This window comes from Pristiophorus japonicus, chromosome 7, assembly GCF_044704955.1.
Source record: "Pristiophorus japonicus isolate sPriJap1 chromosome 7, sPriJap1.hap1, whole genome shotgun sequence".
In the NCBI taxonomy this organism is placed as follows: Eukaryota; Metazoa; Chordata; class Chondrichthyes; family Pristiophoridae; genus Pristiophorus; species Pristiophorus japonicus.
In genome coordinates this window covers 17,164,692-17,190,724 of record NC_091983.1, presented here as the reverse complement: position 1 = coordinate 17,190,724, position 26,033 = coordinate 17,164,692, and the positions used below count along the sequence as shown (strand labels likewise).

The window sequence follows — 26,033 nt, the reverse complement described above, 5'->3', positions numbered from 1 at the left end:
CCCCCATCCCCCTCCCCCTCTCCTCCCCCTCTCTCTCCTCTCTCTCCCCCTCCCCTCTCTCCCCCTCCCCTCTTTCCCCCTCCCCTCTATCCCCCTCCCCTCTCTCCCCCTCCCCTCTCTCCCCCTCCCCTCTCTCCCCCTCCCCTCTCTCCCCTCTCTCCCCCTCCCCTCTCTCCCCCTCCCCTCTCTCCCCCTCCCCTCTCTCCCCTCTCTCCCCCTCCCCTCTCTCCCCCTCCCCTCTCTCCCCCTCCCCTCCCCTCTCTCCCCCTTTCCTCTCCCTCCCTTTCCTCTCCCTCTCCCTTTCCCTCTTACCTCCCTCTCTCTTTCCTCCCGCCTCTCTTACCCCTCCCCCTCCCCCTCTCTCTCCCTCCCCCTCTCTCTCCCCTCCCCCTCTCTCTCCCCTCCCCCTCTCTCTCCCCTCCCCCCCTCTCTCCCCCTCCCCTCTCTCCCCTCTCTCCCCTCTCTCCCCCTCCCCTCTCTCCCCCTCCCCTCTCTCCCCCTCCCCTCTCTCCCTCTCTCACCCTTCCCCTCTCACCTCCCTCTCTCTTTCCTCCCGCCTCGCCCCTCTGTCCCCTTCTCTCTCTCCCCTCCTGTCTCTTCCCCTCTCTCCTCCCCACCTCCCCCCTCACCTCTCCCCTCACCGCTCTCCTCTCCCTTCCCCTCTCTCTCCCCGCCTTCTCTCCCCCCACCCTCCCACCATCTCCCTTCTCTCCTCCCCTCTCTCTCCCCCGCCTCTACCCTCCCGTCCCCCTTCTCCCCACTCTCTCCCTCCCTCTTCCTCTCTCTCCCCCACCCTCTCACCATCTCCCCTCCTCTCTCTCCTGCCCTCTCTCTTCCCTCTCTTCCCCCTCCCTCCTCTCTCCCTTCCCTTTCTCCACCCTCTCTCTCCCCCTCTCACTCTCACCCTCACTCTCACCCTCTCTCTCCCCCCTCTCACCCTCACCCTCTCTCCCCCTCCCTCTCACCATTTCCCCTCTCCCCTTCCCCCTCCCTCCTCTCTCCCTCCACTTTCTCCACCCTCTCTGTCCTCCCTCTCACCCTCACCCTTTCTCTCACCCTCTCTCCTCCCCTCTCTGCCCCCTCTCTCCCCTCCTATTTCACTCTACTCCTCTCTCTCACCCTCTCTCTCTTCTCTCTCACCCTCTCTCTGCCCCCACTTTTCCCCTCTCTCCCATCCCCTCTCTCCCCTTTCTCCTCTTCTCTCTCCCCCATCTCAACCTCTCTCTCACCCTCACTCCTCAAGGTTGTGGGTTCAAGTCCTGTTATGTCTATAGTGTACTTATGAATGACTTTACATCTATGGATAGATGTGTACAGATATGTATTTATATTGGAGCAGTGATATTTCTTCATATCAGATAAAGCCTGACATAGCTCCTGGCCTCAATCACATGGTACACTATCAAGAAGCTAACTTCCTACAGTTGGTCCTCCACCAGGTAAAATTAAAATTGGAAATAAGTAAATTGAAAATGGAAAAATGGAAGGAGCCATTCTTAGACCTGGGTGTCATGGTACATCAGTCATTGAAAGTTGGCATGCAGGTATAGCAGGCAGTGAAGAAGGCAAATGGCATGTTGGCCTTCATAGCTAGGGGATTTGAGTATAGGAGCAGGAAGGTCTTACTGCAGTTGTACAGGGCCTTGGTGAGGCCACACCTTGAGTATTGTGTTCAGTTTTGGTCTCCTAATCTGAGGAAGGACATTCTTGCTATTGAGGGAGTGCAGCGAAGGTTCACCAGAATGATTCCCGGGATGGCAGGACTGACATATGAAGCAAGACTGGATCGACTAGGCTTATATTCACTGGAGTTTAGAAGAATTAGAGGGGATCTCATAGCAACATATAAAATTCTGATGGGACTGGACAGATTAGATGCAGGAAAAATGTACCCGATGTTGGGGAAGTCCAGAACCAGGGGTCACAGTCTAAGGATAAGGGGTAAGCCATTTAGGACTGAGAAACTTCTTCACTCAGAGAATTGTGAACCTGTGGCATTCTCCACCACAGAAAGTTGTTGAGGCCAGTTCGTTCGATATATTCAAAAGGGAGTTAGATGTGGTCCTTACGGTTATAGGGATCAGCGGGTATGGAGAGAAAGCAGGAATGGGGTACTGAAGTTGCAAGATCAACCATGATCATATTGAATGGCGGTGCAGGCTCGAAGGGCCAAATGGCCTACTCCTGCATCTATTTTCTATGTTTCTATGACTCCACGAGGCAATGTGTTGTACTTGAACTGTAGTGACCTTGGTCCTTTATTCCAAACTCCAGAGTGCTATGCAAGCATGGTGTACGATACGTGTGTGCGTCCATAGAAACATAGAAACATAGAAAATAGGTGCAGGAGTAGGCCATTCAGCCCTTCTAGGCTACATACATCCATTTCCTCCCCCCCCCCCCCCCACAGCGAGGTCATGCAGCTGGCCTGCCACACCAACACACAGGATCAGACACAGTGCAAGTACAAAGAAAGGGAAAAAAAACATTTTTTTTCAGTTTGTATTGTGGCACCTAGGTTGCGTGACTTACATTCGCTACGTTTTATGGTCGTGCACCAGGATTGTGTGGATTGCATTCATGGTTCAGTCATGGTCAGTACTGAGTTGGCATTACAGGTATGCGAGGACGCTAGTTCCACAGCAACCGACGGGGTCCCAGTCGTCTGATGGCGGCACTGTGCTTCCTGCTAGCACCGAGCCAGGACTCAGGGCCTTTGCCGTTGCCTAGTGGTGAGCAGAGCCACAGATGTGTGTGGCCTCCCTGTCCTCCTTTGAGGGCTGCAGAGTCTTCTGCCTGCTCACTCACGGTGTTGGAAACCTGGCTGTTCCAGGTCCCGTTTGGGGAACTCGTTGGTCCTGATCTTACGCTCCCGGACATGGCCGAGGTAGCGACTGGGTCTGGGGGTTGCGCCGTCTCCTCCGAGTGGTGAGCAACGGCGGCCAACTGCGTGTATTGGCGCCGTTTTCATTTCCAGGTCCGTGGCGAATGGTGCCATCGGGTGCCTACAGCGTGGGATAGACCTGGGGCAGGGTATCAGGCTCCGTGCCTTTACCCTCCCGAATTCGTTCACTTGTTGCTCTAGGGGACACTCTATTCCCGACATCGCACAACAACATTTTGTTCTTTATATTAGGACTGATACCGACATCTCGCAACAACATTCTGTTCACAATCTTAATCGGTTTGTTACATTGATTGCCATGTATACATTGTCTCTTTAAGTTCAGTTGGTTGCAGGTCTCCTTTAAGAGAACCCTGCTGGCTTTACCCCAATCAAATCCTTTGTTGGACCCCACGTATTGGCGCCTCAACGTTGCACCTAGTGATGTTGCCGCGGCCAGCTTTTTTTTTTCAGCCACGCTGCTCCTTGCTACAGCAGGAGCGCCATCTTGCCTCTGCCCTCGAGGTCGACTGCCTTGATCCTTCTCTTCCGTGATTCTGCCACAAACGCTGGAAGAGTACCTGCGAGTGTGATCTTCCTCCTCAGAAGTCCTGCCACTGGAGCCGGGAAGGTATTTTTAGATCGTTCCGGTCAGATCATTGCAACGCAGTCGTGATGGACAGTCTGTGCCTCAGATGTTGCGCTAGTCGGTTCTCTGGTGCCTGGCCCAAGCGAAGATGAGCTTTTGCTCTGCCTCTGAGCACGGGGGACATCGATTGCTGGAGTGAAGCGGTCTTCCCATTTCCACTGGATCTTCCCCATCCACCTTCTTCTGAGTAGCATTGGACCATCATCTACAACAATCCACAGAGGTAACTTGTGCACCACGCCATTATGGATTACACTTACATCGGCACTACCAAGGACTGGGATCGACTCCTTGGTGTTGGTGCGCAACTTGTCCTGTGCTGGGACCAGCTCGGGTCGTTTTTTGTTCCATAACCTCTCGAAGGCATCCTGGCTCATCACTGACTGATTCGCTCCCGTGTCCACTTCCATGAAGACTGGAACGCCGTTTATCACGACTTCCATCTTCACTGGAGGACAATCGGTGGTGCAGGTATACACTCCATACACTTCTTCTTGGGGCTGAGCTGCCTCTCTGGCCAAATCATCATACTCCCTGGATTTAAAGTCACCTACTGACTCTTCCGCTAGATGGTGAGCCGTATTTCTTTTACAAATGCGCTGGAGGTTACAGGCTCCGCATACGTACTCAGCAAATCGACAATGGTGAGCCTTATGGTTTTCTCCGCAATGCCAGCATGGTGCTACTCGACTAGCACTCCTCGGCGGACTCTGAGTTCTGGAACCCTGAGGTCTGTGCTCTCTGCCCTGGGCAGAGCCACGTTCTACAGTCTTGCCTGTGAAAGGCACCATTCTGTGTACAGTACTTGTCAGGTTTGAGTCCACAGGCTGAATGATTTGCTTGGTGCTGCAGGTCAAGGCCACGGATGCCTGACTGATGCCGATGGCTTTCTTCAGGCTGTCGGCAGATAGTAGCTTGTGAAGGAGACCCTCGTGGCCAATTTCTATAACGAAGATGTCTCGCAATGCTTCGTTGAGGTATGTGCCAAAATCACACGGTGCCGCAAGTCTCCTGTGGGCGGCAGCATATTTTGCAATCTCCTGGCCCTCAGTTCTGCGGTGCGTGTAGAATCTGTGCCTGGCCATGAGGATGCTCTCCTTTGTTTTAAGTTGGTCGCGAATTAGTTCAGTCAGCTCATCGTATGTCTTATCCTTGGCTTTCGTGGGTGCCAGCAAGTCCCTGACGAGGCGGTAGACCTCGGGCCCACACCTGGTCAGCAGTATAGCCTTGTGCTTCTCCGCCAGTGTGTCCGTCTCCACTGCCAGGTCGTTTGCCACGAAATATTGCTCAAGTCTTTCTGTGAAGGCATCCCAATCATCAGCCTCTGCAAAGCCTTTTAGTGTGCCATAGGTAGCCATGATCGCGTGAAAGTCTTTATTCTCGTCGCCAGTTGTTATGTCTATAATGTACTTATGAATGACTCCACAAGACAATGTGTTGTACTTGAACTGTAGTGGCCTTGGTCCTTTATTCCAAACTCCAGAGTGCTATGCAAGCATAGTGTGCAGCCTTTTATATAGGGCCCTGCCACCAGGGCAGGAAACCCCCGGTCTCCACCAGCTGCACCCTCCAGTGGTGCCAGCATGCATGTACAAGTGTGAACCTCACCGATAGTACATCAGGCAAGCAAGTCTCCATCCCATACAATCTCACAGTGACTACACATAGTCAGCATACACCACAAGTCTCATTCCAGCAACGTGAGCACAGAAATCTAGGCTGACACTCTCAGTGCAGTGCTGAGGGAGTGTGCACTGTCGGAGGTGCTGCCTTTCGGATGAGACGTTAAACCGAGGCCCCGTCTGCTCTCTCAGGTGGATGTAAAAGATCCAGCATTATTTCGAAGAAGAGCAGTGGAGTTATCCCCAGTGTTATGGCCAATATCTGTCCGTCAAACATAATTACAAAAACAGATTATCTGGTCATTATCACTACATTACAACAGTGACTACACTCCAAAAGTACTTCATTGGCTGTAAAGAGCATTGAGATGTCCAGTGGTCGTAAAAGGTGCTAAATAAATGCAACTCTTTTTTTATGTAAAGTTAGGCGAAAGAAAGAAAGGGTAAATAGAAAGGAACTTAGAAGGAACCTGAGAAATTTAAAGGGGAATGCTGAGGAGCCAAGATAACAACAACTTGAGTTGATATAGCGCCTTTAATGTAGAAAAATGTCCCAATGCACTTCATAGAGGCATAATCACATAAAAAATGACACCAAGATAATAGACATGAACTATAACATACAGAGAGCAAGGCAGTTGCAGAAAACTGTTTGAAAGAAGAAGCTGAAGCTAAACATCCGTGAACCTGACCTCCTGGCTGGCTCGGCCCAATCATGACCTCCAGCGCTGACTGCAGCAAAGGTTAAATGCCAATGACGGGTGCTGGATGTAGTGGGGCGGCCAGGAACCCAATGGATTTTGGCCCTGTGCTCGCAGCGAGTACCGGCCGTCATAATCGTAGGCCCGCAGCCCCAGTATTTCCTAAATAAAATCAGGGTCTGTGGGCCTCCAACTTCCCGATCAAGCGTCCGCTGCGAGCTCTGCTGGTCCCCCGGGCCGTTCAGCATGTGACCAGCACAGGAACTGGAGTACACGAGCTTTTAGGATTACACCGGTTGTTTCATTTCACTTCATGCCTGATGGCAGCTCTCTAAATCTTGTGGACTGTAATTCATATTTTAATCGTGAATTTGTCTATCTGCTTGCTGCAGAAACTGTTGCCTGATGAGATATTCATTCAAATCCCTTTGCTCGTGCTCCTTTGGGATCATTAAGAGGCCAGTTTGGCAGCAATTGCAATAAAGTATCTGGACCAAGCAGCTCAACTAGCAGAATGCTAATGGAACGAAATGACAGCAGAACGACGTGACTTCCAGTGAATTACACACTGCTCTCTGGCGCTCCATATTGATAGTTTTTCACTTCTCACATAACATAATCCACCCAGATAGATGCAAGCCCTTTTCAGGTGAGCCCAACCCTGGCCCAATCTCCGGCCTGCCTAGTGACAGCTGGACCGCTCGAGCATAACATTCCTTTGCGTTTTTGCCGGTACCGTTGTCAAACTGCATCTTTGCAGCGCTGTGCTGTGTCCGAACAGTAGGGCACTGAGGGCTTTAGCAAGAAGCTGGGAGCAACCTCTGTGCACAGCCACAGCCACAAGAGGAGGAATTCAGCTGGTCAATCAGGAGGCTGAAAGATTCAGGACAGCTGAATCTGACATTTCACCAGCTGGAATGTTTGGTAAATGTAGATTTTTTGCAACTTTGTTATGATTGAAAAAAAATGGGAAGTCCTGCTAAAGTCTTCGCAACTTCAAAGAAGATTTTAAAATAAAATATAAAAGTGAGATGTTTTGGGAACCCGAAATGTTTTTGTCACAGCTACGGAACTGACGAGATACGGTGTTCATTTTGAACTATGCCTGGCCGATGTTGGCATTGACAAGTCAGGACTAACTGGACATCTCAATTCAGCTGAGGGCTCAACAACTATTTTGCCCTCTGACCTCCCAGATACTTAACCTTTGAACTATCCAACAAAAAAGAACTTGTACAGACCAGTGTCAAGCCAGTTATATGTTAAGTAGCCCAAAACTCTGACAAAATGCACAATCGCTCTTTATGTCTCTGCTTCGATATTTGCAGGCTTTTACTCCAAAGGGTGTTCTTGGTGTTTCTCTCTCTTGATTATTTTGATTCGCAGCGGTTATAGCAACATTGAGTTAATTTGAGAACCACGACAGAGAAATGGGCTGGGGCATTCTGCGTGGGCTGAATTCCATCACGACGTGCTGACTTTCAGGGTCGTGGTCATCCGCATCAGTTAGGCAGGATTCCCACCTTGGTGAAGGAACCCACTATAGGGGGGGTGGGGGTGAGGCGATTGAAGGACAAAATGAGTGTGACGGGCTGCTTGGTACCTGAAAGCAAGGACTTGCATTCACCTAGCGCCTTTCAGGACCTCAGGACATTCCAAAGCGCTTCCCAACAACAAAAACTTGTATTTATATAGCACCTTTAACGTAGTGAAACATCCCAAGGCGCTTCACAGGATTATTAGCAGATTTTTAAAAAGTTGACACCGAGCTACATAAGTAGAAATTAGCGCAAGGAATTAGCAAAAAAGCTTGGTCAAGGAGGTAGGTTTTAAGGAGCATCTTGAAGGAGGAAAGAGAGATAGAGTGGCGGAGAGGTTTAGGCAGGGAGTTCCAGAGCTTGGGGCCTAGGCAACAGAAGGCACGGCCACCGATGTTTGAGCGATTATAATCAGGGATGCTTAAGAGGGCAGAATTAGAGATGTGCAGACGTCTTGGGCGGGGTGGCGGCGGGGGGGGGGAGGAGGGGTTTGTGGGACTGGAGGAGATTACAGAGATAGGGAGGGCGAGGCCATGGAAGGATTTGAAAACAAGGATGAGAATTTTGAAATCAAGGTGTTGCTTAACCGGAAGCCAATGTAGGTGAGCGAGCACAGGGGTGATGGGTGAGCGGGACTTGGTGCAAGTTAGGACACGTGCAGCCGAGTTTTGGATCACCTCTAGTTTACATAGGGTAGAATGTGGGAGGCCAGCCAGGAGTGCGTTGGAGCAATCAAGTCTAGAGGTAACAAAGAAGTATTTTTGAACTGTAATCGCTGTTGTATTGTAAGAGCATACTGTGGCCAGTGACTTTTTAGCCTGGTCCCAGAATGATTTTTTTGTTTTAATGCCACTGCCGTCTATGCCATGCAATCAATTGCATAGACAGCAGCAGCTCTTTAAATGTTAAGATGCTGGCCATGAATCCTAGCAACCCTGACCAATAGGAACACACCAGCAACCAACATTGTAAGGGTGCAGATGACATTGAATAGTATATTTTCATGATTTGCATGTCCTTTGAATACAATCACCCATATTTCACATCTCCCTCCCTCAAGCTGATCAGCAACTCACTGTGTGGGGAATCAGCCAGGTAAGCCTGGCAGTATGCAACAGTGAGAGGTTCTTTACTGCTTTCTCTATTAGTGAGTGGGCTATAAACACTGTTATGTCAGAGGAGGTGTCCCGACACACTCTTCCAGCTCCCTATTGTGTTGAGATCAAGACTGAGGACTAAAAATTGTTATGGCCCGGTTTGAGGCGGTGACACCGCCTGGTCGCTAACTTTAGCGCCGGGCGATGTTTAGCGCCTCCAACTGGAATATTGGTTGTTAGCATCCCAAAAGGGGAGTGGAGCGCTAACCCTCTGAGGGCGCTAACCTTGATTCCTGGGGCGCTGTCGCGGGAGCGCTGCTGAAGTTCTGGCACTCGGAAACTGGCATCCCAGCGCCTAAAGATGAGGTCAGCTGGACCACCCGAAAAGTTAAAGAAAAGCCAAGGGAGGACAAATAAATTCCATTTTAAACACCCACCTGCTCACCCGCGTAACTATCGCGACGGCAGCTTCTCCGTGCCGCCTGCTTTCCCTGTCGGAATTAGCGCCAGGCGCTACGGCAGGAGAAAGCCTTCAATTTCGCGACCATGGTACTTCGGGGGCGTTGCGCACTCGTTGACGTCCCCAAGTGGGTGGCGCTAGAGTGCGCAGCGCTAACTCTTCTGAAGGTCGCGGGAAGCGCTGCCCGTGCTGTACTCGGTCAATAGGAGCTTAGCAGCCTGGGTGCCGGTAAGCAAACACATTCTTAGACCTCACTGTCTTGCTTTCAAATCACTGACCTCTGAGTCAGAAGGTTGTGGGTTCAAGTCCCATTCCAGAGACTTAAGCACAAAAAACCCAGGCTGACACTCCCAGTGCAATACTGAGGGAGTGCTGCACTGTCGGAGGTGCTGTCTTTCAGATGAGACGCTAAACCGAGGCCCCCGCCTGCTCTCTCAGGTGGACGTAATAAAAATCCCATAGCGCTATTTCGATGAAGAGCAGGTGAGTTCTACCCGGTGTCCTGTTTGATATTTATCCCTCAACCAACAAATAAGACAGATTATCTGGTCATTATCACATTGCTGGTTGTGGGAGCTTGCTGTGTGCTATTGGCTGCCGTGCTTCCTACATTACAACAGCAACTACACGCCAAAAGTGGTTGTAAAGCGTCTTTGGGACATCCTGAGATCGGGAAAGCCATTGTGTAAATACAAATCTTTCTTTTATTGCACCATCTCCTATTCTGCGTCATTCTTTCCTTGGATCTTAAAACCGTGGAACTCTTTAACTCCTGTGCTCTTCACTTCCTTCTACACATTGCAAATCCTCAAATTAAACAGGCAATGATGGAAATACGCAGACCGCTTAATGAAGGCTGTGCAAAATGTTGACCTGGGTTTTGAAGTCCAAACTTGGCATCTTCCAACTTTGTGATTCAACTCACCTTCTCTCTGTTTTAACCTCGGAGGTGCCGTGCATTAAAGACCTTGGTCCTTCAACCTAGAGGGCGAATTTTCTCCACTGCCGGAATTTGCCGGGGCATGCGGTGGAAGTTCTGCTTTTGCACATAAGTGAAGGTTCCCCGCCAGACTGGCAGTGAGGATACGGCGACAGGCTGGGAGCAGCTCTGAGAAAATTCCCGTTTCAAAGATGGCGGAGAGGGAAGGAAAGGGACCATATAAATTTAGTTTTGCCTTCTGCAAAATGGTTTTGCACGTGGGCTTTTTTAAGTGATGAAATCCTCTTTAAATTCTACGCCCTGGGTATTTCACGAGATCCGCTCTGTCAGCGCAAGGCGGAAGATTCCTTTCCAAATTCTGGAGATGGAGTGATTTACACAGCTGTGGCCCGGACGGCAGTGCCTGCAAGGCTGGATCAGTGGGAGTCGCCCCAGCTCGAGGTGAACTAGCCTTATAAGGAGCAGTTGAGTCTTCCGGAGACCCAAATGGGACGAAGGAAAAAAAAATTGTTTCTTTCAACTCTAGTGAAGGTTTTGGGGGCCTTTCCAACACCTCGAAGGGACTTGACGCTGGGTGTCGGCTTGGCGTGAGTTCCACTGAGGCCTGTCAAATGTGCAATGGAGAATATTTCCCGGAGATGCCCAAATACCCCCGCCCCCTTAACGAGGGAGCTGAGACATAAGATCCACCCATGGTTCCCTCCTACCGAAATTAATAGGTCTGGTCTTAATGGGCCAGACTCTGCTTGAAACTGGGATCTGCCGAGTATTCCAACCCCACCACCCCCAGAAATAGGGTTGCCGACCCGCGAGGATTGCCTGGGGCCTCCAGGAATTTGAGATGAATCTCCAGGATACTGCTGCAAACAGCCCTGGAGAAAAATCATTGGGGCATTGAAATAAAATGTTGTTGTTTTCATTTTCTTTGAACACTTTCATTATTTAGTCCTGCTCACCCATCATCTCTGTGCTTACATTGGCTTCCGGTTAAGCGATTTCACAATTCTCATCCTTATTATCAAATCCCTCCATGGCCTCGCCCCTCCCTATCTCTGTAACCTCTTTCAGTCCCACAACCCCCGAAGATACCTGTGCTCTTCAAATTCTGCACTCTTGAGCATCCCTGATTATAATCGCTCAACTATTGGTGGCCGTGCCTTCTGTTGCCTAGGCCCCAAGCTCTGAACTCCCTGCATAAACCTCTCCGCCTTTCTACCTCTCTTTCCTCCTTCAAGACGCTCCTTAAAACCTACCTCTTTGACCAAGCTTTTGATCACCTGCGCTAATTTCTACTTATGAGGCTTGGTGTCAAAGTTTTTATCTTGTAATACTCCTGTGAAGCGCCTTGGGACATTTCACTACGTTAAAGGTGCTATATAAATACAAGTTGTTATTAAAAGATTGTAGAGGGGGAAGAAAGACTGTTTCGCTAACGGTCAAGTAAATCTAGTTGGGTAACAAAAGAGTCTTTTCCTGTTCCAGTTGACCAATGACGGAAATGTGGGGGTGGGATGATCTGAGGTGGGAGGTCATGCGGTGATACCTCCAGGAATTGCCAACCCTACCTCCAAATGTGAAAGCTGCAGTCAGTATTTCCCTAGCCTACATGCCTGCCGTAGGTAAGAGTGGATCTTAAGAGGGATGCATTGGATTAAAAAAAGTAAGAGTAGCAACAGCGGATGTTTATAATCTTGTTAGGATAAATTTTATGAATTAGTGCTCCCAGCATGGATCTTCACACGATGGGAGTCAGGAATTTAGGTCAGAGGTCAGCATGCCGTATACGTTTTTCCATTTTTTTAAATTAAAGAATTGTAAATCATGCAAGAGGCTGATCTCCGTAGCTGAATTCCCAATACCTGTATCTGTCATGTGAAACTCTTCACAGTCTTTTAAAAAATTTGCTCATGGGATGTGGGCGTCGCTGGCAAGGCCAGCATTTATTGCCCATCCCTAATTGCCCTTGAGAAGGTGGTGGTGAGCCGCCTTCTTGAACCGCTGCAGTCCGTGTGGTGAAGGTAGTCCCACAGTGCTGGTAGGAAGAGAGTTACAGTATTTTGACCCAGCGACAATGAAGGAACGGCAATATATTTCCAAGTCAGGGTGCTGTGTGACTTGGAGGGGAATTTGCGGGTGGTGGTGTTCCCATGCACCTGCTGCCCTTGACCCTCGAGGTGCTAGATCTCACAATTTGAGAGGTGCTGACGAAGAAGCCGTGACAAGTTGCTGCAGTGCATCTTACAGTCTGCACAAATAGCAACAACTAATCTCTGGTAATTCTGTAATTCCACCAAAATGTGAATGTATAGACACATATCTACCTCACGTTTAATCAATTCCTTTGTATCTTTTACAGATTGAGGGACAGAAAGGAGAACCAGTAAGTATTTGATGCCAACCGTAGAAATGTCTGCTTTGAATAGGCGAAAGAATTTCAAAATAACAAAATATTTTCAACTGCCTTCAGCAGTTTGATTTTTAAGATCACCAAAAAAGTTGCAAATACTTTTATTGCTGCTCACCAAGTGAGCCGCTGAGACACGTTGGAGCAGCAAGAGTTCATCATCAATCCCTAGTCTGTGTTGAGTTGGCTGATCACATGTAGGGCAATAACATTGGCCTCAGCTCCCATGGATCAGGGTGTATCAGGTCTGCACAAGATATTGTCTCAGGTTCAACAGCAGTAATCTCTCGTGGTGTTTTTCAGACTGAAAGGAAGTATTTTGTGATGTTCCCCAGGGATCGTTATTGGGACCACTGCTCTTCTTGATGTATATTAATGACCTGGACTTGGGTATACGGGGCATAATTTCAAAGTTTGCAGATGACATGAAACTCAAAAATGTAGTAAACATTGAGGAGGATAGTATATAAGAACATAAGAAATAGGAGTAGGAGTAGGCCATTTGGCCCCTTGAGCCTGATCCGCCATTCAATAAGATCATGGCTGATCTGATCTTGGCCTCAACTCCACTTCCCTGCCCGCTCCCCATAACCCTTGACTCCCTTGTCATTCAAAAATCTGTCTATCTCTACCTTAAATGTATTCAATGACCCAGCCTCCACAGCTCTCTGGGGTAGAGAATTCCAAAGATTCACGATCTTCTGAGAGAAAAAATTCCTCCTCATCTCCGTTTTAAATGGGCAGCCCCTTATTCTGAAACTGTACCCCCTAGTTCTGGATTCTCCCACAAGGGGAAACATCCTCCCTGCATCTACCCTGTCAAGCCCCCTCAGAATCTTATACGTTTCAATAAGATCACCTCTTATTCTTCTAAACTCCAATGAGTTTCGGCCCTACCTGCTCAAACTTTCTTCATGAAACAATCCCTTCATCTCAGAAATCAACCTCGTGAACCTTCTCTGAACTGCCTCCAATACAAGTATATCCCTCCTTAAATAAGGAGACCAAAACTATACACAGTATTCCAGGTGTGGTCTCACCAATGCCCTGTACAGTTGTAACAGGACTTCCCTACTTTTATACTCCATCCCCTTGCGATAAAGACCAGCATTCCATTTGCCTTCCTAATTACTTGCTGTACCTGCATGCTAACCTTTTGTGTTTCATGTACAAGGACCCCCAGGTCTCTCTGCACCACAGCATTTTGTAATCTCTCCCCATTTAAATAATAATTTGCTTTTTTATTTTTCCTACCAAGGTGGATAACCTCACATTTTTCCACATTATACTCTATCCACCAAATTTTTGCCCACTTACTTACCCTTTGTAGATTCTTTGCGTCCTCCTCAGAACTTGCTCTCCCACCTATCTTTTTATCATCAGCAAATTTGGCTGCATTGCACTTGGTCCCTTCATCCAAGTCATTAATATAGATTGTAAATAGTTGAGGCCCCAGCACTGATCCCTGCGGCACCCACTAGTTACAGTTTGCCAACCTGAAAATGACTCGTTTATCCCGACTCTCTGTTTTCTGTTAGTTAGCCAATCTTCTACCAATGCTAATATATTACCCCCCAACCCGCATGAGCTCTTATCTTGTGCAATAACCTTTTATGTGGCACCTTATCGAATGCCTTCTGGAAATCCAAATACACGACATCTGCTGATTCCCCTTTATCCACCATGTCCGTTACATCCTCAAAGAACTCCCTCTTGGGTGCCAGGCCGCTGGCCCAGCCGAAACCCTCCCCAGTGGTCCAGCGGACCGAACTTAAAAATTCGCACGGGCTCTCCCCTTTAAGTGAAGGGGAGATCTGCAGTGACTTGGCACCGTGATGACGTCATCAACGCTACTAGGATTACTGACAGCGACGGCCACTACACCCGCCCCCCAGCTTCCGCCCTTCTAGACTGCAAACTTCCGCTTACCGCCGCACTTCCGCCCCCATTATGGCCAACTGCCGGTCCGCTGAAAAAAAAAAGCCAAAGAGTAGAATTTCGCTCAAGAGGCCACATCCACCGTGCCGGAAAATACAACAGAAACAGGGTAGATGCTGCCCGTTCCCAGCAGTGGGCAATTTCGGCCCCTATGTGTCCCCACTTGTGATTTTTCCATTCATTAATTGAGACTGCGAATCGGGTACCTGAAATCCAGATAATGGGCTTATGGGCGGGCAGCATCGGCGATTAATGGTCCGGTCCCATTGACAGGCCGCCAGCTCCAATTTACAGCCGTCCGGAGTTGCTTTCGTTGATGGTAAAACAAAAAAAAAAATCGTCATTTATATAAGAAACAAACCATAGAAATCCCGCCCCCAGGCGCGGAGACTTTTCCTTTTTTTCTGCAAATATGTATTGATGGGAAGTTGATTAAAGCACGTTTTTGGAACAAAACTTGTCTCTTTGAAAAGTGAGAAAAACATTTTTTTTTAAACGAATTGAAAAAAAAATGGGCTTCCATTGTGCAAAGCTCTGCTCCAGGAGTGCAAAAAATGGTAACATTCACCACGACAATTTAAAAACAGGCAATTTTGAAGGCTGAGTGAAGGGAAATAAAGACCATTGTTTACATGGGGTGAGAGTAGAAAAGAGAAGGAAAAATACCGGTCATCAAGTGACACTTGTGAGGATAATGGCGAAACCTGAGGAAAACAACTGGGAGAGAGCATTGTGAGAGAGGGAGCAGGGCCAAGAGTTGATAGGCCGAGCGTGAGAAGTCACCGGGTCTGAAGTCAAGTCTCGCACTATTATTTTTCAGCTCTAGTTACCGAAGGAGTGCCAAAATTGCCTTAAATAATGTGTGTGTGTTCAAGAGCTGAAAGGCTAATGCACTGAGCCTTACACGCCAGCAAAACTCCTCACAACTATCCGTAAAAATAGAGCATGGCATTTGGCAACCTTGGTGCTATACAAGATGTATGGCATTGATCCAGGCTCAGCCAACTTCTCCCTCCCTCGTTCATTTTCAGAAACGGATGCCACTGTGCAGCGAATCACAGCGCACCATGTATTGCTGTACAGTGGAGATGCAATTACTACTTTTACATTGATCAAATAATCACATGACCTTTTTATTTTTGGCCCAGTTTCCTTCTCTTTTATCCCTTCCTGCCCTGACGAATGTAAACCATGCCAGGGTGTGAATTACATAGAATGACATAGAATGTAAAGCACAGAAACAGGCCGTTTGGCCCACTCGTCTACGCCGGACACTTATGCTCTGAACGAGCCTCCTCCCACCCCTCTTCATCTCACACTATCAGCATAACCTTCTATTGCTTTCTCCCTCATGTTTTTTTATCTAGCTTCCCCTTAAATGCACCGATGCAGTTTGCCTCCACTGCTCCGTGTGGTGGTGAGTTTCACATTCTAAACCACTCTCTGGGTAAAGAAGTTTCTCCTGAATTCCCTATTGGATTTATTAGTGACTATCTTATGTTTATGGCCTCTAATTTTGGTCTCCCCACAAATGGAAACATCGTCTCTAAATCCAACCTATCATCATTTGAAAGAACTGTATTAGGTCACCTCCTCAGCCTTCCCTTGTCGAGAGAGGAATTCTGATATCCAATATCTGATACCTCATCCTGGTAGTCATTCTTCATTTTATGAACCTGGCAACGTGACCATGAAAAGTATTATAGCTGAGCACAATCCTGCCCTTGCCTGACATCCATACACATACACGCCTGGCCAGCCATGTGGGGAGATTTTCACTTTCGGCGGTGGCAGTGAACGGTACTGGCCGATCGGCCATCCGTTGCGATTTTCCTTCCCACTGCAGCACGACGGGCGGCCAGTCCACGACTGCCCATTGTCCACCACCGCTAATGGTGAGAATGTTCCTCGCCTTCTTCCCCTGCAGGGCTCTCCGAGCAACGGTCAGGAGCAGGAACCCAGACCCAAGGAGGCTGAGGCCAATTGGAGCAATTCTGAAGCCTCCAACAGCTGGAATAGTCCGAGGGTCACATGTGGTGTTTTGCTGCTCTGTATGGGTCAGGACCATAAGGAGTATTGCAGATGTCAGCCAGTGGCTCAGTGGGTAGCATCCTCCCCTCTGAGTTCGAAAGGTTGTGGGGTCAAGTCCTGCTCCAGGGACTTGAGCACATAAATCTAGGCTGATACTCCAGTACAGTGCTGAGGGAGTGCTACACTGTCGAAGGTGCCATCTTTCAGATAATATGTTAAACTGAGGCCCTGTCTGTGCTCTCAGGTAGATGTAAAAGATCCCACGGCACTACTTTGAAGAAGAGCCTGTGTCCTGGCCAATATTTTGCCTTCAATCAACATAACAAAAACAGTTTATCTGGTCATTATCACATTGCTGTGTGTAGGAGCTTGCTGTGTGCAAATTGGCTGCTGCGTTTCCCACAATGACTACACTCCAAAAGTACTTCATTGGCTGTAAAGCACTTTGGGACATCCAGTGGTCGTGAAAGATTTAAAACATCGTGGGGTCGCTAACCACTATATTAGGCAAAAGCGGGTTAAATGACAGAGGTGTGCACTGTATCTGGTGAAAACCATTATAAAGGTTTCGCTTTAGTGATATTAATTGTGAGTCTACACTCTCAGGAAAGAACATAGGAACTGGAGTCGACTTTTCAGCCTCTCGAGCCTGTTATGCCATTGAATTAGATCGTGGCTAATCTGTAGCTTAAGAAATAATAATAAGAAAATATATTTCCACTATCCTTTGTGTGAAGGAGTGTTTGCTGCATTATCCCTGAATAGCCTAGCTCTAATTTTAAGGTTATGCCCTCTTGTTCTGGACTCCCCCAGAGGAAATAGTTTCTCTCTATCTACCCTAGCAACTCCTTTAATCATTTTAAACCCTGCAATTAGATCACCCACTAATCTTCTATACTCCAGGGAATATAAGCCTCGTCTATGCAACCTGTCCTCATAATTTAACCCTTTTAGTCCTGAAATGATTTTTTAAAAATCTGACCAATATTTTTACAGGGAGAACCTGGTGTCTATGGTTTACCAGGAGCACAAGGAGAAAGGGTGAGTATATTTACAATGTTTTACGCTACAATATTCTGCAAGTCTCTGTCTAGATGTTTGACTTGATCAATGCATCCATCTATCTGTGTGATATTGTTGCTGTGACCCCTGGACATTGGGTTACCAATTATGATTGGATATGACCCTAGAGGTTTCACCACATGACCTCCCACCTCTTATTGCCTTGCCATGTCTGCCTTTCCCATCTCCGATATTTTTGTAACTAATAATATGATTTTTCTCCTGGGTTGCTCATAGCAGTGTCCAGGAGATTAATCTTCAATTCCTGGAGACTCCCCTACCTCAACACGACATTGAAGTCCCAGACAAATGAAATCAACATGAAGTTGACGTGTGGTCTTTCCCAATGTTTGTATTTCAGGGTCCTGCGGGGCCTCAGGGTCTTCCTGGTTCAATAGGAAAAGAAGGCCAAAGGGTAAGTAAACTTTACAAGCAACTGCCCTGTTTGGTTTAAGTCTGCGGACTGACTGGTCATCCTTAACTGTTAGCGCCCAGCAGCTGAGAATGAGGAGGCCTTGGAACTGACTGGACCTGGAATCTGAGGCTTAGACCCAGTGGACTGGGAGGTGACAATGTAAAAGTTCCTTGTTTTATACAATTTGACAACACACAAGTATAACCTGGAAAGGACAATTGATTTTTATTCTTCAACTTAATAATTTATTTTTCCACTTAATAATTTATTTTCCACTTAATAATTTATTTATCGCATTCACCCATCATTCCTGTGCTCGCTGACCTACGTTGGCTCCCAGTTAAGCAAAGATTCGATTTCAAAATTCTCATCCTTGTTTTCAAACCCCTCCATGGTCTCGCCCCTCCCTATCTCTGTAATCTCCTCCAGCCCCACAACCCACCGAGATGTCTGCGCTCCTCTAATTCTGCCCTCTTGAGCATTGCCGATTATAATCGCTCAATCATCGGTGGCCGTGCCTTCTGTTGCCCAGGCCCCAAGCTCTGGAATTCCCTGCCTATACCTCTCTGCCTCTTTCCTCCTTCAAACACTTTTTAAAACCTACCACTTTGACCAAGCTTTTGGTCACCTGCCCTAATTTCTGCTTATCTGGCTCGGTGTCAAATTTTTTGACTCAGAACACTGCTGTGAAGCGCCTTGAGGCATTTCATTATGTTAAAGGTGCTATATAAATACAAGTAGTTGTTGTTATTTTATAATATGAGAGCCAGAAAAGGCTGCGTTGTGCACATCAATTGGATGGACATTTCTTGTTATATATTGCATTGTATTTTTAGATCAGGACAAACAAAGTCATTTGGTAGTGGAATTCCCCTTTAAGAGGAGGTGATCATGAAACTATAATGCGCAATTTGGAACTCAGCTGATTCGTGACATTTCTTGGCAGTTTTGTTTCCTTCCCCCACCTGCCGCCTTCTCTCTCGAAGATGTTGGCTACTTTCTGGGTCGTGGTTGTGGTAATTTAAAAGAAAATCATTCTGGGGATATGGGCGAGCATTTATTAACCATCCCTTGAGCAGGTGGAGGTGAGCCGCCTTCTTGAACAACTGCAGTCCGTGTGGTGAAGGTACTCCCACAGTGCTGTTATAAGTTGGTGAAGGGAATAGACAGTGTTCCAGCTGATAGTTAATTTCAACTAAATAGGTTAGGCAGGACCAGGGGCACAAATTTCAGTTGTATAAGGCTAGATCTAGGTTCGATGTCAGGAGGTGGTTCTTTTCCCAGAGAACAGTAGACCTCTGGAACATGCTACCTTTTCATGTGGTGAATGCAGACTCACTAAATTTCTTCAAGCAAAAGCTGGATTTGCTTCTGGCTGCGGCGGAGATGACCTCTTACAGAAGGTAGGTACTGCAGGGAATTTACTCGCTAGAGTGATCTCCTCGACTAGTTTCGATCACCTAGATAGGTCGGAAAGGAATTTCCCAGATTTTTTTTTAGATTATCATTTTTCATATTTAAAGCATAAATGACTGTATAAGTAATAGAGCATAAGTAATTAAACTATGCCCTGTGCTTTTAAAAAAATTTAAAATCCAATGGCGAAAATGATTCTCACCCAATTTGACTTCACATGGCCATTCACCTCCAGAACAGGAGCCTTTCAAATCTGTAAAATCCCTGCATAAATCCGTATATGGGAGTCTGTGGAGAGGCTAAAAAAAATACACATGCAGAGATTAGCGGGCATTGTCTTCATTGAAACTATTTTGAAAACGCTCTGTTTACTTGTCAAAAAAGTGCAGCCAATGACATAGTTTGTGAAAAAAAGTGACTGAGCATCTTTTTCCCGATGCACTCCTCCTCACCCTTGCATTGGAGGTAGTTCAGAGAAGGTTCACTAGGTTGATTCCTGAGATGGAGGGGTTGAGTTACGAAGAAAGGTTGAGCAGGTTGGGCCTATACTCATTGGAGTTTAGAAGAATGAGAGGTGATCTTGCCGAAGCATAAGATAATGAGGGGGCTCGACAAGATAGATGCAGAGAGGAAGTTTCCATTCGTGGGGGAATCTAAAACTAGGGGGCATAGTTTCAGAATAAGGAGTCGCCCATTTAAAACTGAGATGAGGAGGAATTTCTTCTCTCAGAGGGTCGTAAATCTGTGGAATTCTCTGCCCCAGAGAGCTGTGGAGGCCATTGAATATATTTAAGGCGAAGATCGACAGATTGTTGAATGAAAAGGGAGTGAAGGGTTATGTGGAGTGGGCGGGGAAGTGGAGCTGAGTCCATGATCAGATCAGTCATGATCTTATTAAATGGCGGGTGCAGGCTCGAGGGGCCAAATGGCCTACTCCTGCTCCTATTTCTTATGTTCTTATGTTGTTATGTAAATACAATGGCCTTGAAATGACAAAAGAAGACCCACCCGAAGGCATTAAGCACACGTATGCTAATATTCATATATCAACATTTTCATGATCCAGATCTCTTTAAACATCAGTGGGTTGAATTTCCGCCGGAATTCTCTTGATAGTCCGGTGTAACTTTGATCAAAGATTCACGGAAATAGTGACATTGCTGTTTGCGCTGTTTTTCCAGGATTTCCACGGATCTTCCGCCAAAGTTACAGTGGACGATCGGGAGAATCCCGGCGGATATTCAAATCCCAGCTTCTCCTGGTGGCTTCTCACTTGTTGCATACTGTGTGGGGGTGGACGGTCTCTGTGTATGTGAAAAATGAGATCTTTTGTTGGCGAGCACGCGTGTGGGTGAGAGAGAGACAGGATTGTGTGCGTGTGGAAGAACTGTGTGTGGATGGGGATGTCAAGGTATATATGTGCAGGGGCATGGAGATTGAATTTGCTCCTATTTTTTTTGGAGCAACTAGCTTTTTTTAAAGAGTATCCTAGAAATTGCAATTCTCCACATTTAGTTTGCTCCAGTTTCAGTGAGTTAGTTTAGTTTCGCTTTAGTTCAGTTTTTTTTCTCAAAAGGGGGCGTGTCCAGCCACTTATGCCTGAATTGCAAGTTTAGACTGTGAAAAGTTATTCCAAACTAACTTAGAACAGAGTAAGTGTCCACTTTTGTACGCCACGAAAAACCTTGTGTAGAGTTAAGAAATCAGCGCAGCTAGCCAGAGATGGGGCAGAGGGGGTGCGGGCGGAAGGAAGAGAGCACTATACACCTTCACTTTTACAAATAAAGAACCATCATCAATAATAAATGATAAGTCAATCAATCAATAAATAAAAAAATAAAAAATTAAAAAAAATTAAAAATTAAAAATCAATAAATAAGAAATTAAAAGTTCCTACCTCACCTACCAGTTTAGGAGCACCGGGAGCCCTCCAGCAGTGCACACAGCAGCAAGCACCCGCAGCCCATACACACAGGCAGCAAGCACCCGCAGCCCATACACACAGGCAGCAAGCACCCGCAGCCCATACACACAGGCAGCAAGCACCCGCAGCCCATACACACAGGCAGCAAGCACCCGCAGCCCATACACACAGGCAGCAAGCACCCGCAGCCCATACACACAGGCAGCAAGCACCCGCAGCCCATACACACAGGCAGCAAGCACCCGCAGCCCATACACACAGGCAGCAAGCGGCGGCAGGCCACTCGGCCAGGGATAGGGCCGTGAGCGCGGCCGGGAGGGGGGGGCGGGGGCAACATTAAACAGACGAGCCTGCCCAGGTCCCATCCTGCTCACGTCTCGCCCCCAATCCCTTTGTTTTCCTGCTACCTCCGCCCCTCCGAACATCTCCGAGACAGTCCCAAGGAACACTCGATGGCCTCAGTCAGTTAAAGCAATCGACATCTTCCTTCTTGATGTTCACGTTTGCCAGCTCCTTCTCCCTTTCTTGTTTGCCATCTCCAGGTCCGAGCTCAGGATCTCCTTCTCCTCCTCCGCATAGTCGATCACCGGCTCCAGGAGCCCATTGGGCCAGGGCTAGGGGCGGCGTGCTCCGGGCCCCTCCCGCACAGCCTGCAGCACACGCACACAGAATCTGGGGGCCAGGAGCTACTGCGCACGCGCGCAGCAGCCGGGAAGTCTTTTAAGCGCAGGGCTGTAGCTCCGCCCCCCGCTGTTGCTGTTACACTGTGCCGAGGCCACAGGAGGCCTCATGAAAGTCAAGAATAGCAAGGTAGGAAACAGTCGCGCTTTTTATTCCAGGAAATCGGCGGATCTCTCAGAGGTGCGCTGTTCTAATCCTCCACTGAAACTTGGACCCAGTGTGTGTAGAGGACATATAGAGCTGCCAGATAGCATTTGTTATGAGTCACAGTCACTCATTGAGGTTTAAAATCTGAGGAGTGCCATTGCAACTGATCATGAATGCCACATTTAGCATTGACAGTCAACTTAACATTAACACTGGAGAGAGGACTGTGCATAGGTACGTGGTTGGTGGAATTGTAGAACCATAGAATGATACAGCACAGATGGAGCCCATTCAACAAATCAAGTCTGCGCCAGCTCTTTCGAAGTCCCATTTCCCCCACTCATTCCCCATATCTTTTCAATATTTTCTCCTTCAAGTATTTATCCAATTCCCTTTTGAAGGTTACTATTGAATCTGTATCCACCACCCTGTCAGGCAGTGCGTTCCAAATCCTAACCACTCGTTACATAAAAACGTTTTTCCTCATGTGGCCTCTGGTTCTTTTACCAATCACCTTAAATCTGAGCCCTCTGTTTATCGACCCTTCAGCCATTGGAATCAGTTTCTCTTTATTTACTCCATCTAAACCCTTCATGGTTTTGAACGCTCTAACAAATCTCCTCTTAACTTTCTGTGCTCCAAGGAGAACAACCCCAGCTTCTCCAGTCTATCCACATAACTGTAATCCCTCATCCCTGGAACCATTCTAGCAAATCTCTTCTACACTCTCTCCAAAGCCTTCATGTCCTTCCGAAATTGCGATGCCCAGATTTGGGCACAAAACTCCAGCTTGGGCTCAACTACTGTTTTATATAGGTTTAGCATAACTTCCTGGCTTTTGCACTCTGTAGGGGGAAATTTTAACCCCACAAAATGGGTAGGATTCAGACTTGTAATTCTTTAACCTCCCACCCGATCCCAACCCACCACCTCCCGTTTTAACGGAGGTGGCTTGGCACTTTAAATATTATAACGAGGCTCCGTGCCTCATGGTAATCCACCATTTTAAATTTAATTATGGGCGGTCAGGTTTCTTGGGCCTCGGGGAACCCATCAGCTAAAGGAAGGCGAGGACTGCTGGATCCAGGAGGGTAAGTGCCTTTCCCCTTAACTGCTGGATTCAGCCTCCCTGCCTCACTAACCCCTCACCATCATACACCCACCGACCCATCCGCTCTCCCAACAACATCCTCCTACTCCTGTTTCTATGCTCCCCACTCCATCCATGAGGCCTCCGATCGCCCCTCAGGCCTGAGATCCTTGCCCCCCCCCCCAGCCCCCAATTCCCCCTCTGGCCCCCAAACCTCCTCCAGCACCTGGTCCCCCACCAGCCTTCCGACCTTCCCCTTCCGGCCCCCGATTCCCCCATTCAGCCTTCCGATCTTCCCACCTCTGGCCCCCAATCACCTTTCAACCTCCCCGTTCCGGTCCCCCCACCTCCGGCCCCTACTCATCTTCCGCACCCCGCACCTCCCCCCCCCCCCCCCCCACCCCGCAATCCCTTCCTCCCTCCCCTCTGCAATCTGGTGCCGTAGACCTACCTGCCCGATAGCCAGCCGACCTTTACATCTGGCTGGCTGCGGGCAGGAAACAGTGACTTAAATGGCAATCAGGCCCTGCTGTTAAATCAGTTCTCTTGGGTTTCCCAACTGCTTTCCAGCATCCCCGCTCCCTACCCACCTCCAAATTCAAATTCTGGCCTACCTCTATTTATAAAGCCCAAGATCCCAGATGCTTTATTAACTGAGTTATTAACCTGTCCTGCCACCTTCAAAATAAATGAGGATTGTTTGATAGCTCTGGTAAGGTACATTCGGGGTGGTGGGGCTGGTTCTGGCAGGTTGACTCTATACCCATGTCTGATAAAACATGGCGTGACTTCCTCTGCTGTCCCTGTGTCATAAATGTGCTTGTGAAGATTTCTTCTACCAATATTTCCAGCAGGCGAGTCCTCAAAGAAGATTTTATGATTTTGCTTTGATTGACAAACAGAGGAGTTCGTGAGCTGCACATTAACAATGTCACTGCACATCTCTGGACACCATGATTTCACGGGCTCTGAGCGCAGTTCCCCACTGGCAGCACAGGGTCATCGATTCACCCGTGTAGTGACCCGAGCAATCTTACCCTGTGGTACCACAGCATATTAACTACGCTTGTGTGAATGTCAGGGAATTGTAAAGCAGTTGCTGAACAGAAATTGAGCTCTCATGGCGACGACAGCCCCGTCAATGTATTTATAGTCGCTCAGCAACGGATCAGGAATGATGCCGGAAATTTGATCGGAGTGGGTTCATGAATTACAACTTCAGTATGTACCATGCATGTGGTTGGTATAAAATACTGCCTCTTCTATATACATTGAGCAGTCATAATACTCGTTCATAAACTTTCATGTTGGACTGTAATTCTGCATTAAATGGAGTGGTGTACATAAATTTAAAGTATTATAGTGGCACATTGTATGTAGGCATCGTAACATATTCAAAAATGTGTATTTTGCTGTTAATGATGAAAGAAGATACACTTTGAACGTTAAATTAGCCCCTTGAAGTCAAGATTAATTGCAACAGACGCTTTTATGAGTGAGTGGATTGTTCATTGTTGTCTTCACATGACACATAAAGAATGGACGAGATAGTTGGGGCTACAGTGAGTCATCACTTTGGGGCAAGCAAATGAGAGGAAACAGGAAAAAAAATAATACAGCATCCTTAGGAGGAATAAGAGTACAGTAAAGTAACAGTTTAAAAAAATAGTCCCTTTTAACCTGGTGGATACATTTTTCTAGATAAAATATGGAGAAGAAGGAGTCTTTAATCGTTCAAATTTTACACAAATACCAAAGTAAACCAGCTCATAACATTTTGGTTACTATTTCTTCAACTAACTCACCATGAAACAGATGATCAAATAGAAGGCAATTTCAGCTACTGGTAAATCTCAGGCTCCAGGTCAGAAGGACCCAGCATGAAAGGACTGCGTTTCTTTCCCTTTTTCACTATTCCAATGCTCTCCTGGATGGCCTCCTACTTTGCACCTTCCATAAACTTGAATGCATCCAAAACTCTGTAGGCCGTCTCCTAACTCACATCCAGTCCCATTCACCTTTGGCTCCCGGTTAAGCAACTCCTCAATTTTAAAATTCCCATCCTTGTTTTAAAATCACTCCCAAGGCCTCGCCCCTCCCTATCTCTGTAATCTCCTCTGGCTCTATAACCCGCCGAGATCTCAGTGCTCCTCCAATTCTGGCACATCCCGATTTTAATCGCTCCACCATTGGTGGCCATGCCTTCAGCTGCCGAGACCTAAGCTTTGGAATTCCCTCCGTAAACCTCTCCACCTCTCTCTCCTCCTTTAAGACCCTCCTTAAAACCTACCTCTTTGACCAAACTTTTGGTCCGTCCCAATATCTCCTTATGTGACTTAATGTCAAATTTTGTTTGATAATTGTGCCTTGGGATGTTTTACTACGTTAAAGGCACTATATAAATGCAAGTTTGTGAGTTTAAAAATTGTTTGACTTTTGTAACAATGTCTGGCACTTACGTTTGTAGTGTGATGGACAAGCACTAGACACATCTTATACATACGTCTTGTCAACATTAAAGAAACTTAGGGCCCAAGTTTCGGGCTGCGCTTAAAACGGTGCAGCCCGGACCTGGACGCCCGTTTTTCGCGCCAGAAAGTGCGCTTAAAAAAAACTTACCTATTCTCCGGCTCCCTGTAGATCCTCTGGAGCTGGGCGCAGCGCAGCACAAGCTGTGGGGGGCGGAGCCAGGTCCCTGCGCTGAAAACAGTGCCAGGACCTCTGCACATGCGCGCTACAGTGGGCGCGCATGTGCAGTAGCTCCAGCCGCCCAAAGCTGTGGGAGGGGCCCGAAGCACACAGCCCCTAGCCCTGGCTAAATGGCCTCACTGGGGCTGCGTGAATAAGGCTCCTCCCACCCGACCCGACCCCCACTCCCCCCCCCCCCCCCCGCCCCCTGACGACCCGACCTCCGCTCCCCCACCCCGGACCTCCGCGATTCTCTCTCCCCCCCCCCTCCCCCGGACCTCCGCGACTCTCTCCTCCTCCCCCCCCCCCCCCCGAGACCCAACGCCACTTACCTGTAAATCCAGCC

General features: G+C 47.9%; 1 protein-coding gene across 1 annotated transcript in view; it reads left to right on the top strand.

The window, feature by feature from the left end:
* LOC139267082 (collagen alpha-1(XIX) chain-like) overlaps positions 1 to 26,033 on the top strand; it is a 679,874-nt gene that overhangs the window by 372,791 nt on the left and 281,050 nt on the right. Inside the window, exons 16-18 of the mRNA XM_070884859.1 lie at positions 12,248 to 12,271; positions 17,261 to 17,305; positions 17,688 to 17,741. Of these exons, the coding sequence (XP_070740960.1) occupies positions 12,248 to 12,271; positions 17,261 to 17,305; positions 17,688 to 17,741 (123 nt within the window). The remainder of the gene's footprint in view (positions 1 to 12,247; positions 12,272 to 17,260; positions 17,306 to 17,687; positions 17,742 to 26,033) is intronic.